This window comes from Marmota flaviventris, chromosome 5 (genome assembly GCF_047511675.1).
Source record: "Marmota flaviventris isolate mMarFla1 chromosome 5, mMarFla1.hap1, whole genome shotgun sequence".
Lineage (NCBI taxonomy): Eukaryota > Metazoa > Chordata > Mammalia > Rodentia > Sciuridae > Marmota > Marmota flaviventris.
In genome coordinates this window covers 102512873-102526799 of record NC_092502.1, presented here as the reverse complement: position 1 = coordinate 102526799, position 13927 = coordinate 102512873, and the positions used below count along the sequence as shown (strand labels likewise).

The window sequence follows — 13927 nt, the reverse complement described above, 5'->3', positions numbered from 1 at the left end:
AATTTAGTTCTAAATCTTTAAAGTATGCTAGCTTCACTGTTAAAGAGCTCTGCCTTTATTTTGACATGTAATGTGAGTTGGATATATTTATCAAAATGCAGCAAAGAAGAGTATGTGGCAGTATTATATTTTTGATATATTTTCTTTCCATTTGAATTCTCAGTGATTTCTATTTTTAATATTTCTTTTTTCCTTTGAAAATATTATGGGGTTTAGAATTACTGTTTTCAAGAAAATAGATTTCACTTAAATTTAACGTAAGACTCTTGTGATTTATTCAGTTTTATATTCTAAGACATTTTGGCTGTGTTCCTTCTTTTTATTTTTATTTAGCAACCAAATGGTGTTATTTAATATTATATTTATTTGAGTTTCCTGTTAACTGGTCTTTTGTGAATACCTTAATACAATAATGACTGGCGTTTGTTAAGCTGACCTGAAGCATCTGAACTACCAAAGCTTAAATTAAGTAAGTTTAGTGTAATTTTCATAGGCCATATTGTGTTCTGCATCATTAAAAATACAAAAATCTATTAATGGTAATGTATATTTTTACTATTCATATTATTCCACTACAGAAATGAGTTCTAGTTACTGAAAATGAGAAACAGATTTATTCCAGGAAAGAAACTCTGGTATTTTTCTATACTTTGAAGTCATATAAAAGGACAAGTGGGGGGCTTCAAATTATAAACATAATGGAGTTCACAAGAGTTTTAATTAATAATCTCATGCAATTAGATTACACTAGGCATATTCTACTTATCTTCCTGTCTTAATCATGTCTGAATCATATTGTAGCAGCTTATACTCAAACTGAATAACCATAGATATAAACCTGTCCTTAAGTAGTTCAGAGATTAGAAAGGGAAATAAAACTTGCTGAGAAGGTTAAAATTTTGTTTTATTGGAGGTTACTTTTTGTACATTTATACAGAAGGAAATAAGATGACATATGGCTGTTTCAAACTGATTTTCAAGTTGTATTTTAAGTTTAAAACTAGGAATTGAGTTAGAAGTGTGGATGTGAAAGAGCATTAAAGGTTAGCTTTTTCTATAATGTAATCTAGTGTGATTTGGAAAATAACTCTGAAGAAAAGGATACCTGTATGTTTTCATTTTGTTGAGATACTTTAAGAAAATGAAACACTAAGCTGAGAAAGATAATGAAAAAACACTTTATTTTTAACTTTTCAGTGTTTTTTTCAGGTAAATCAGAAGACTGAAGCACGGCATATACTCACTTTAGTCCATAAACACTTCTGTACTAGACTTTGTAAGTCTGACATGCCTCAAGTTCATAGTCATCTGACTTATTTATTAAAAATATCTCTTTATTTTATTTTCTGGTAAGAATTGTTTAATTTCTGGTCAGGATAGGTATAATGTGGATCCTTTTTTCCAAATAAATTCCTTTTAACGTTTGATTAAAAAGTGATCTTTTATTCAACATATCTTTATTGAGCTCACTTGCAGAATATCTCACTGGAAGCAGTGAGGGATTCAGAGATACAAAAACTTTAGTCCTTTTTTCAAAAGGTTATAGAATGTTAGGGAAACTAAAGTATGGATAAATAGCTATAATGTAAAGTATCTGAAGGGCTGAAAGAGTGATACAAATAAAGTCCTGTTAGGTATTCATGTGAGGGAGAGAGAATTACATCTGTTTTGTAATGATATCCATCTTTACTTGTTTTAAAAATAGTATCCCTGAACATGAGGCCCAAATGTATTACTCCAGCAGAAAGCAAAATTGTTAGCTTAGACCATTTTATTGCAAGATTTTATTCTTTTAATATTCTGACTCTAACCAGATTTTAATGTACATGTTAAGCCATCTTGAATAATTTATTTTAAACATCAACAGAATATTAAATAAAGTTGAAATCCCACTGATTGGATGATGTTGGAAAGATGTTAGTCTGTTTGTTTAACAGATACTCACTTTGAGCTTGAAAATACAAAGTCAAGTAATGAGTTTCTGGCCTTGAACACTTTAGATCTATTGTAGGAGAGGAATAAATCATGTGATTTATTTCAGTGAATGTGGTTATTGCATCCATAAAAGAAAGGATTAATTTGTACCTTAAATGGTGTTTTAAAAGTTTTTATTAGAATTGTAAAATATTTTGAAAAGGGATCTTGCAGATCATCTTATTCAAATAAAGTGTTTTGTTTTGTTGTTTTTTCCTCCTTTTTGGCATTTGTAGTTAAGGAAACTGGTGATCACTGGGTTAGTAACTTGCTTGTGAGGCACAGTTTGTTCATGTCAGAATCTATACTTGTTACTCAAAACTTTTAACTCTTAATTTTAGTTTTCATTTAGCCTCACTGAATTCTTGCATGTAAATTTTATTTTGAAGCTTGGTGTATTTTATGACTTTAATGGCTAAAAACAATAACAGAAAAATTTCATGTTTTTTAAAAATTTATTTTTATCCTTTTTAAAATCTGATACTAACCTTTTCTGTAGCTAAAAAATTAGGAAATTGCTCATTTGGGAAAGGTTTATAGAATTACCACTTTGTACATTTCTTACAATGTAGACGTATTACTTTGAACTCAGAATAAATATTTTAAAAAGTTTGATGGAATAAAAATGTTTTCTTTCCCTTAGAGAGTATACTTACTAGAATGTGTCCTTGCCTCACATACCATGTTACAAGTATTTTTTACATTTAAGATTCTTTTGAAGATGATTTTTGTAGCTATCATTTCTTACTATGTGCCAAACCAGAATTTAGCTACCCGCCTGTTGCTAGCCTAGATATTTTTTCATTTTTATAATGTTACGATGAATTAATTTATAGGTACTATCAGATTTTAGTACCAATTACCATTAGTACCATTGCTGAAAATAACCTTAATACAAAGTCTTCTAAATGGTATTACTAGATTCTTCAGTTGTAGAAGAATTTAATAATGTCCTCATTTCTTTGCTTTCTTTCTCAAAGATAGCATTTTCTTAAGTTGTTTTAGCTTAGTAAGATTACTATTTTTAAAAAATGTGCATTGGAACGCTATGAATTTGAGAAATATTAGCATATATTCACATTATCTTTTCTCCTTCAGCCGGCTATATTGAGAGACCTCAGCTGATTCGAGCAAAAGTGCCAATTGTGAAGTTCAGGGATAAAGTCAGGTAAGTAATTACTGAACTCTTTTTTTTTCAGTTGCTTTAGATTATTTTTTGATAGTTATGTAATTTATAAAGTTAAGATACATATATTGTAGCACAACAGTTTGTCTTCATCAGTTTTAAAAAATTGGCTGGTCTTTGAAATAATTTTTAAAAATAGTCTCAGTAATCTTCCTCATGCTTAACTGTACTTATTCTCTTTAACATTTGAGTATTTGAGACTTCTAGTTTAAAGAATATATACATATTTATATTTGGATTTTTTTAAAAAAAATTGTTTTAGACATTGATGGACTTTTATTCATTTATTTGTATGCAGTGCTGAGAATCCAAGCCAGTGCCTCACACATGCTAATCAAGTCCTTCTACCATTGAGCCACAACCCCAACCCTTATATTTGGATTTTTAAAAGATCTCTTACCTTTGGGAAATGTACTTCATCCTCCAGAACATAATCTTAATTGACAAAATTTGATGTGTATATATACCAAAGGGTTTGTTATAAATATAATTATCATAAAACAAGTTATATTTCTTTTTAATGAAAGAAACCTGGAATAATAAACATAAATACAGCAAAATATACTTATTTCATTTAAAATTTTATATTCATTCTATATATTCTTTTAGCCTGGGCTCTGAATTCCTTAAAAATGTTTGATCAGAATCTTGTATATAATATCTGAATGTAAAATGTAAGTGGTTGGTTAGGCGTTTATTATTGATTAATTAAAGAGATTTGTTGTTTTCTAAAAATTGATAGGATTGTGGTAAATCAGGTTTTTCTAGCCCAGTTTTACAAAAGTAATGCTAAAATTATAGGCATACACAAGCATACACATAAACAGAGTTGAGCTTTCTTATTCATGGATTCTGAGAATATAAGAATTTGCCTGCTTGGTCAAGTTCATTTGTATCCTTCTATATCAATGTTCATTTACTTTTAGTGGTCATTTGAGGACATTCACAGAATGGTAAAATATTTTTGTTTCCTAATACCGATGCTCCCAACCGAGAATGAATAAGGTTATACCCTGCCTTCTTGTTTCACTTTTCATATTGCAAACAGAGTTCCTCACAATCTAGTTAGTACCAGATTTTTCACATTTTTGTGCTTTTCACTGTTTAGAGTGCCCTCAGGTATAGTATCAGAGTACTACCATGTGTTCCTAAGTGGAAGAAGGCTGTGGTATGCTCAAGAGAGAAAATGTGTTAGATAAACACTGAATTTATGTCTTTGGAAAAGTTTTTTTTTTCTTGTCTTTTTTAGTGTTTTGCAGAGTGGGAGGTTAAATCAAGAGCCTTGTACATCCTGTTGAGTTCACTGTTGATAAATTAACAATGTATATAAATACAGTGTCTTTAAACAGAAACACAGTATAAATATAAATCAAGGTTAAGTTATTGACATTGATAAAAATGTTATCAAGCTGGCAGAAGCTTAACCCTGTGTTTTCCCTAGACGTAATGGTTCGGTATTTGCTTATTTAGCATTAGTATCAACTTTATAGAATATAACTATGTGAATAGCAATAATTGATTCAATTTATTTTATTTTTTGTAGTGCTGGAGATCAAACTCATGGCCTCAAGCTTGCCAGACAAGCATTCTGCCACTAAGCCACATTCCCAGCCCTAATGGGAATTTGGGCTCAAATTTAAACTAATAATAATGCCTGGCTCAAGCCTTCCCTTTCATTCATTTAAATATCCATCCAGTATATAAATATTTATTGACTTTCTGCCAAGTAAAAGTGCTAGCATTTCTTAAAATAAAGATGTAAAATATATAGAGATAAACTAAAAAAAAAACTAGCTAATTGTAATAATCTAAAATAACATATAGTTGTATTATAGTTATATAAATAATTTTTTTAACTTAAGATTATTATATAAACTTTTTAAAGTGTTCTCTTTAATCACCATTTTACAATTTTTATCTATAATGAACCATAAACCAAAAAACAACAAAAACCCTCTACTTCTAATACTCAAAGCTAGCTGATGTTAATATTTTGTTGTAAACCTTTCAGTCTCTTTTATATGCATATGAATGTATAAGCTTTTAAAAATCAAGATTGAGGGGCTGGGGATGTGGCTCAAGCAGTAATGCGCTCGCCTGGCATGTGTGGGGTGCTGGGTTCGATCCTCAGCACCACATAAAAATATAATAAAGATGTTGTGTCCACCAAAAACTGAAAAAAATAAATATTAAAAAAATCAAGATTGAGATCTATTATATTAAACCATATACCATGAACATTTGTTTATGTCATTAAATATTTTTGGTAGCATTGTTTTTAATGGCTTTTATGGTATTGAGTAAATAAATTGTCATTAACTTAACCATTCTCCTATGTTTGAACATTTGGTTTGTTCTAATTTTTATCTACTGTGAATAGCATTTTGTGCATAAGTCTTTCCATATTGAGGATTACTTAATATTTTTAGAAGTAGTATTTGAGGCAAGTACTGTGGATAGTTTTAAAACTCTGAATTCATATTTTTGGAAAAGCTTTTTTTTTTCCTCATCAAGTACTGGGGATTGAACCCAGTGCATGCTAGGCAAGCATTCTATTACTAAGCTACATGTCCATCCCCTTGGAAAAGTTTTTAACTGCTGACTAGTTTCTATGTAAGTGATTTTTCATCTTTTTTGAGTTATATGGAGGAAGTACAAATTGGGTTTCAGTGTTAAGAAGCATACTTACACAAGCATAATTAAAGAATGTAACTCTGTTGTTACCATAAATTTCCCAAAGCCAGATATGTATATTTGAAGTGTTAACACTACTATCTATTTTTATTAATAGGCAGGAATAGTGGAAAGATTATAAGGTTGCTTTGGCTTTCCAAAACAAGAAAAACTGAAATGGTAAATTTCAAATTTTATAATTAAAAGCTATAGAAAGGAATTTTAGTCATTTTGGCAATATTGTACAGAAAAATTTAATATTTAGAAGAAATTGAATCTTATGTGGATATAAGTGGAAGCGACTTATATAAAGTAATCCTTCCTTGCTTGTGGATGCCATCGTTAATGTAGGTTCTGTTATTATTGCCCTATTTTCTAAGTGTGGTTTGCATGATATCTTGTTTTCTCAGAAGTAACCCTTTTGTCACTTGTTTGAGTATTATAGCTATTCCCAGGTATTAGTAGCTACATTTGACATAATTTTTTCACCCGCATTTTATTTGTCTTTTTCCCTGTTGTTTTAAAGTGTATAATACTATAGTTTCCTATCACCTGAGAATATATAACTTGGTGGGACAGCTTGCCCAGAAATGGTTTTGCTCCCGTAATTTTGCTTATCTGGAAAGATTTTAAGATTTTAAAATTTCCTTTATTTATGGTAATTGAAGCCTCATCAGTACTTTATGGATCTTTGAACAGTATCCCAGTTTATATTTTTAATAACACCAAATCACATTAAAATGATATCTTGATTGTATATTTTTTCTTATTTCTTTAGTGCCACCTTTAAAAAACAGATCTGTAGCTTTTCAGCCCATGTTTTTTGCATCATTAGATGGGTTGACATTGTTTTAATTGCCAGGGAGGGGAGAGTTCTTTGGCTTGAACTAAAGGTGTTTTTTTTTTTTTTAATAGTTGTGTGGAGTTCGACTTGAATGTAAACAATATTGTTGGAATAAGAAACACATTCCTTCTTAGAACTTATGCCTACCGTAAGTTTTTGGTTTATTTCTAAGTAATTGTCAACTTTGTTTTTCCTTTATTCTCTCTCTTTTTTTAAACATTTATTTTATTTATTTATGTGGTGCTGAGGATCGAACCCAGTGCCTCACATGTGGTGGATGAGTGCTGTACCACTGAGCCACAACCCCAGCCCCTTTTCCTTTATTCTTTATTCCTTTTTAAAAGATGTTTATGTTTAAGAGGTATAGCAATATCACTTTAGTTGTGTTTAGATGTGATATGTCTTATTTTATTATTTACATAATAGGTTGCTACATTAAAATTATATACTACCAGAATTATAGGTAGTCAAATACATTTTTAAAAAAACTTTTTTATGTGGTGGGAAGGATTAAACCCTAGGTTTCACACATGTTGGCAAGCTTTCTGCCACTGAACTGTCTGTAGCCCCAGCCCCTCAAATGCATTTTAATAAATGGTAATTTTAAAAAGATAATCAAGGTGAGTTTAGAAGTAAGTCACACATTTATAGTGAACAGAGCGTTTAGTATACAATGAGGTATGGACTTGAGAAAATATATAAATTTTCAAAGAAACTGTAATATCTTCTTACATTTTTAAGTTTTAATTTTACTTGCAGTTGAAAATCGAGTTCGTCCATTAGTGCTGGTCATTAAGAAATGGGCAAGTCACCATGAGATAAATGATGCCAGTCGTGGTACTTTAAGCAGCTATAGTCTTGTACTGATGGTTTTGCACTATTTACAAAGTAAGTATTGTGGGAGGTTTTTCAACTTTTAAAACTGAAATGCAGTTAAACTTCATTATTGTGTCTTTCATGTTGACTTTATCTACAAATAGCATTGTATTAAAAGTTCATTCTGAAGTTAACAAAACTGTGTTTTCTGTTTTGTGGTTTTGAATGTTTAATAAGTATTATTCCCTGGAAAACAAAGTTTTACTGTGTTTTCATTTTTTGACAGTTTTTCTGTATCCAGTTTTGTATTCAAAAAACTTTCACCATATTGTGAACCTATTATTTTGAGGCAGACAGATGTTCAGAAGGCCTATAAAAATAAGCTCAAGCACCATTCATCATGTTTTTTATTTTTTATTTGAAACAAATTAAATGATTTTCTTGTTGGTCAAAGAAACATTTAATCTGTATTCCACAATTAGATTTTATCATTGCAGGACTCTTTTGTCAGATTGCCTGCCAGATTTTAGTTCAGCCCAGTTAGCTATCGTTTATGAAGCTATTCTGATAAAAGCCATACTTGTCATATACAAAAAGGCTAATAAAATGGTCTCTTGTAATTTGTTTCCATTTGTAAGATAGGTGTGAAAATTCTTATAGTATTGAGAATTCCCTGCAAATGTGGAACAGATTGACAAGATCTGATTGAAACCTTTGCTTTCATGTTTAATAACCTTTTGTATGTGCAGTCTAAGACGTTCTACTCAGTTGGATATTAAGAGATGTTAAAGGGAAAACTAAAGATTTGTAGTTAAAACCAAGGCCCTAAAATGTTTAATTAATAACTGTTGAATGTATGAATATCTGGTGGTATGAGATTGAGTGAAAGACTTGAAGCTAATGTGACAAAAGATGATTTACTAGGATGTTTAGTGCCTCACCTGTTTTAAGTTGATATTTCCCAGCTTAGAACCTTGGTTTTTGAAGATTATACTAATTTACTATTATAAATTAATATAATTTATTTGTTCTTTTCATAATTATTTGCTGAGTACCCACTTAGTAAATGCTAGGCATTACTCCAGGACTGGAAATATAGCAGTGAACAAAATAGAAAACCAGTCATTTTCTTCATGGGGTTTACATTCTCTACATGTAAAAATTGACATTTTAATGGCTGTTATCTACCATAACATGAATTATTAAGAACTGTTAAAGCTGGTGGGTTACTAATAAAATTGATTTGATAGAGTCTTATTGCTGTTGTTTGAATTGAGCTCCTGGCAGATCACCATCAGGATAAAATATGTTCTCTGACAAATTCATTACAACAATTCAGGGATTATAAGAAAACCAATTTTAAAACATCCTTTTTTTTTTTTTTTTGGTATGTTAGTACTAGGACAATTTTTTATTATTAGAATATTTTCAATCCTTGGATATGAAGGACCACAGTGGGATAAAAAGACTTGACTTAACATCAAGTCAGTTTAGTTGGAGATTGCTGTCATGTTACAAAAAACAAGAGATACTTGTTTGATTTTTAGAGCTTTTTGGATTTTAGAATGGGGGACTCAGAATAAAAAGACATTTTCTGACAGGTATCATGGGCTGGACACTTTTACCACTTAAACTCATTTGCCTTCACAGAAGGCTTACAGGGTCTGGGGGACTCAGAATAAAAAGACATTTTCTGACAACTATCATGGGCTGGACACTTTTACCACTTAAACTCATTTGCCTTCACAGAAGGCTTACAGGGTAGGTGCCACAATACTAAGTCCCACTTCCCAGATGAGGAACACAGAAGCATAGAGAAGTCACTTGCCCAAATAGGCACTCATTTTGCAAGTGCCAGTCCATTCCAATTTAGCACATGAGAGAAGGAGAAGCAGAGAACTTGAGCTGTGCCCAAGTGGCTGGCTGAAGAGTGGATTTAAGAATGCAGCTGGATTTAAGAATGCATCCTCTCTCTTATCTTGGATTCAGGGTCATCTTTGGCAGGTCTCTTGGGTAGATATTTCTTCACAAGATTCCTCAATCTGATCCTGATGGTGTGCATGGAGTGGGGAGGGCCAGAGTCACAACCTCGAGACCCCACCATGAGCCTCAAAGCTCCTTGCTCCAAGTAGAAGTGGCTTCCTGGTGTGGTGCAGGACAAGGCAGAAAGCTGGAAGGAACCCTGCCCCTTTCCCCCTTAACTTGATGCCCCAATCCATGCTGCTCCCGCCGCAGTGCAAAATGCTCCTGCCACCGCCACCGCCGCGCGCCTGGTCCTTAAAACATCCTTTTATTGCATTATTTGGTGCTTTCTATATTTAGGTTCTGAGACAGAGAAAGTAGTTAATAGCAATTTTGTCAATAATAGTAAAAATCAGGGCTTGGAAAACTGAGATAATTGGTGTCCTTATGGTAGTGTTTCTGTACTGAGGATTTTGAAAATTGGGAGTTCTTGATATGTGGATCAGAAATCATCAGTGTTGGGGAGTACAGTTTTGTTTATTTTCGGGAGACTATTCAAGTTCAAAGGTGTGATGGGTTTTTGGAAATTATTTCCAAAATTCTGGACTAGCATAAGCAATTATATATTTGCAATGAATGAATGAATGAATGAAGTTACTTGCAGTTCAATCAGTTATTCAGCCTCAGCATTTTGATTGGTGAAAGCATGAATAAGATTCCCATTCTCATTTAATTTGTCCTTTTGTTCAGAATTATTGTATTTAAAATAAGTTATAATTTAGTGTTATAAAAATTATTTTATATTTTTAAATTAAGTTTGAGTAAATCATGCATACAGATCATAGGAAAATCTTAAAAATACACTAATGTGGAAAAAAAGAAAATAACAAATTAACTATACCACCCCCAAACATTGTTATTGTTAACATTCGTTTTATTTTTTTCTAACTTTTTCTTTGTCAGGGTTTTGTTATCTATCCAAATATTAAATGCCAAGTTCAGTTCTGTTAGTTCCGAATTTTTGGACAAATGAATTACTGTAATAAGTAAGCATTTGTTGGGTTTTTCCTTTTTCCTTGGCCTGAAACTTGGTAGTGGTAAATAGATAGTATTCTTACTTTTTTTTCTCACCTGTGCATTGGATATTATGGCATTATTCCCAGACTTTTTGATTTCAAGGAATAGTGAAATAAAAAAAAAAAAAAACTAATATTTTTTTTTGGTGTGTGTGTGTGTGTGTTATTTATCAGAACCAAAAAAGTGGTACTGACTGCTACCATGACTTGATTTTAAAAAATGGTGCATATTAACACCAAAAAAGCAAGATGGATAGAATCTCAGAATAATGTAGGTACCATCTCAAAATGGGATAATTGTTACCTCCTTTCCACTCCTGACACATCTCAGTTCAGGAATCTTTCTTCTCTGGTGATTAATTCTAGGATCTTTTTGTTTTTCATATTTATCCCAATTGAGATGGACTTATCACTAGTTCTAAAGAAAATCTTGATTATACCTTTATGTCTGTCTCTTACCTTTGTCTGATGATAGGGTGCCATTGCTTGCCCAAAGTATTTGTGTTACTCTTAATTTTTATTTTTATTAGATGTCAACCTTTATAATTCCTTGTTTAGCAAAGCATATGTATGCTCTTAGCATGAATATGTCATTTTAGGTTCTTAACAGAATTTAACCTACTTTTTTTTTTTTTTTAAGAATTTAACCTTTATTTGATTTATTTGTTTTTATGTGGTGCTGAGGATCAAACCCAGGTCCTCACTTGTGCTAGGCAAGTACTTTACCACTGAGCTACAACCCCAGCTCTATTCCTATTTTTTAATCAAAAGTTTAATTGCAAAATATTTATAACAAGTATTGTAGATGTGGGGTTAAAAATCCTTAAATTGGAAGTTTTAAAAAATAACAGAATGGAATTCATACTCATATAATATGGTAAGAGTGTTAATTTATGTTATCCCTTCTAGAAAGCAGTGTTGTAGTGTTTATGTTCATATCTTTTGATTCAGAGGTTCATTTCTAGGAATTTATACCTAGCTGATAATCAGGGAGGCATATATGGATTTATATATATATATATGATTGTTTTTCATAGTGTTTGTTGTAATAAAATTAGAAATAAAATGAGTTTTTAAGAATAGGGGAATATTTAAACAAATTATATATCCTGAAATGAAAGCTATGTAGCCACTAGAAATCATGTTTTAAAGATACTTCATGATATAAGAATATACTCTTGATATACTGTCTTATAGAACATAATGCCAATTTTGTTTAAAAATAGTTAACTATTGGTATTTGTGAATATATTCGTATGTACATAAATACTGGAAAGGTGTGTGCCAAAATTTTATTGGATTATTTATGGACAGTTGGATTTGTTTTATATTTTACTATACTTGTAGATGTTTTATACTAAATATTAAATAAGATAGTGTATTTTCTAAATATTAAATAAAATGAAATTTGTTTACTTATTGAGAGACTTAAAATAGTTTAAATGGGCCATGGTTTAGGAATGAGTTAGCAGAAAGGTTAATAATCTTCCTCTTCATTGTTAAAACGTTTCAAGCTCATCATAATGTATGTATTTTTATTATTGTTTAGTCTAGGATATACATTGGTTTGATGATTGATTTGCCTCTTTAGAAGGATTTGAATTATAATGGTGGCTATTTTAGATGCTATTTTATATATCACTAATCATTTAGTTCAATTTTACATTCAATCTGAAACATATTTCTATTCTTTTTGATTATCTTTTCTGATTATCTGTATTATACTTCACTTTTACTAAAAATTTAATAGATTAAAAGGATTCTCATAAATATATGTAACATAAAGAATAATATAACAGTCACATACCATGCCTAATGCCTATTTGTATTTTATTTTAGTAGTGTGTGGTGGTATGCAAGTATAACCCCATGTACTTGAAGGCTGAGGCATGAGGATCACAATTTTGGGGTCAACCTCAGCAATTTAGGAATTTATATCAATATATAAAATGGGGGGAAAATAAGCAAGAGGGGGTGAATAGAGGGAGAGGGAGCAAGCTCACGTTTGCTCACTGATAGAGCCCAGTAATAGAGGACTTGCCTAACATACATGAAACCCTGCATTCAATCCCCAGCACCTAAAAAGAAGGAAAAAGATTTTTGACTAAAACATTAATATTCATAAATTTCCACAATCTCTGCCATGTTCTTTTGTTCTTATTGGTTACATTAAAAGTTTTAATTTGATTGACTTCTTTAGAAAAATGTACTTTAATCATAGGCACATTGTTGCAAGCAAATTAAAAATTCAAACATTTGTATTTTACCAATGTAATGAAGTCATGCTAAATGTATTTTCTGTTTTGTTTATGCATGTTTTATTTTGGTAAAATGCTCCCATTTACTGAAGTGGTTTGTGTTAAAGGCAGTATTATCAGTCAATTCTGGGTCTTAGAGAACAATCAGCTACCAGAGCTAATGTGTAACTCTATACTGGCAAATTTAAGGTACTTCTCCATCAGTAAATTAGAGTGATTGGCATTAGAAGTTGCTTTCTTGATAGTCATTATCTTACTGCAAGGGAAAAAGAAATATAAGAAGACTGTGCAAGGTATATGGAACAATTCTGACTCTACCACAAAGAACTAGTTTTTGTTATTGGTCAAGTTATTGTGCTTCTCTGGGCTTCACATTCTCATCTGTAACATGAATAGTTGGATAAAATAACCTCTAAGTTTTGTTAAACTTCTTAAATATTTTAATATCCTTTTCTGCCGTTAACAAAAGAGACATCCACTGTGTGTAGAAAAATTGAAAAAACTAAAGTGTTTCCTAGAACATATTTCAACAATTAATAATAGACAGCATATATTTGAAAAGATTAATGAAAGCATGAAAGGGAAAACCATCGAGAAGAGATTTTAATGATAAAGGTAAAATATCAACTGGTTAGAAATTATAAAAATGAATATTCATGGAATGCTTACCTTGTTCCCAGTATAGACCTGTCCAGAAGTCATTTTTAAATTGTTTTTATAGTTTTGTAATTAATAGTTAACTTAGTGCTATTGAACATCTGCTGTTTTAATAGCTAAATTTTTGATAAATCAGTATGGAAAGTTTATAAGTTTGTGGGAGCCTGACTAGCAAGCCCTTATTTGAACTGTAGACAAAATAAAATCTTATTAGCTATACTCAAGACATTAACTATAGGTCATAAATTACAATGGTGAACTTTTTGGGGGTATGGATTGACACTGGGGATTTAACCCAGGGATAATTTACCATGATGGTACATCCCTAGCCTTTTATAGTTTTTATTTTGAGACAGGGTGGTTACCAAGTTGCTTAGGGCCTTGCTGAGTTGCTGAGGCTGGCCTTGAGCTTCTAATTCTCCTGTGTCAGCCTGCTGAGCCTGCCACTGCACCTGGTGATGAGCTTGTTTTTGTCTTAATT

General features: G+C 31.2%; 1 protein-coding gene across 5 annotated transcripts in view; it reads left to right on the top strand.

The window, feature by feature from the left end:
• Positions 1 to 13927, top strand: part of Tent2 (terminal nucleotidyltransferase 2) — a 62212-nt gene that overhangs the window by 30637 nt on the left and 17648 nt on the right. For 4 of the 5 annotated variants that reach the window (XM_027927811.2, XM_027927810.2, XM_071612464.1 and 1 more), the window contains exons 8-11: positions 1198 to 1276; positions 3073 to 3142; positions 6749 to 6825; positions 7437 to 7565. In XM_027927811.2, coding sequence (XP_027783612.1) covers positions 1198 to 1276; positions 3073 to 3142; positions 6749 to 6825; positions 7437 to 7565 — 355 coding nt within the window. The remainder of the gene's footprint in view (positions 1 to 1197; positions 1277 to 3072; positions 3143 to 6748; positions 6826 to 7436; positions 7566 to 13927) is intronic. The other variant, XM_071612465.1, reaches the window with a different exon arrangement.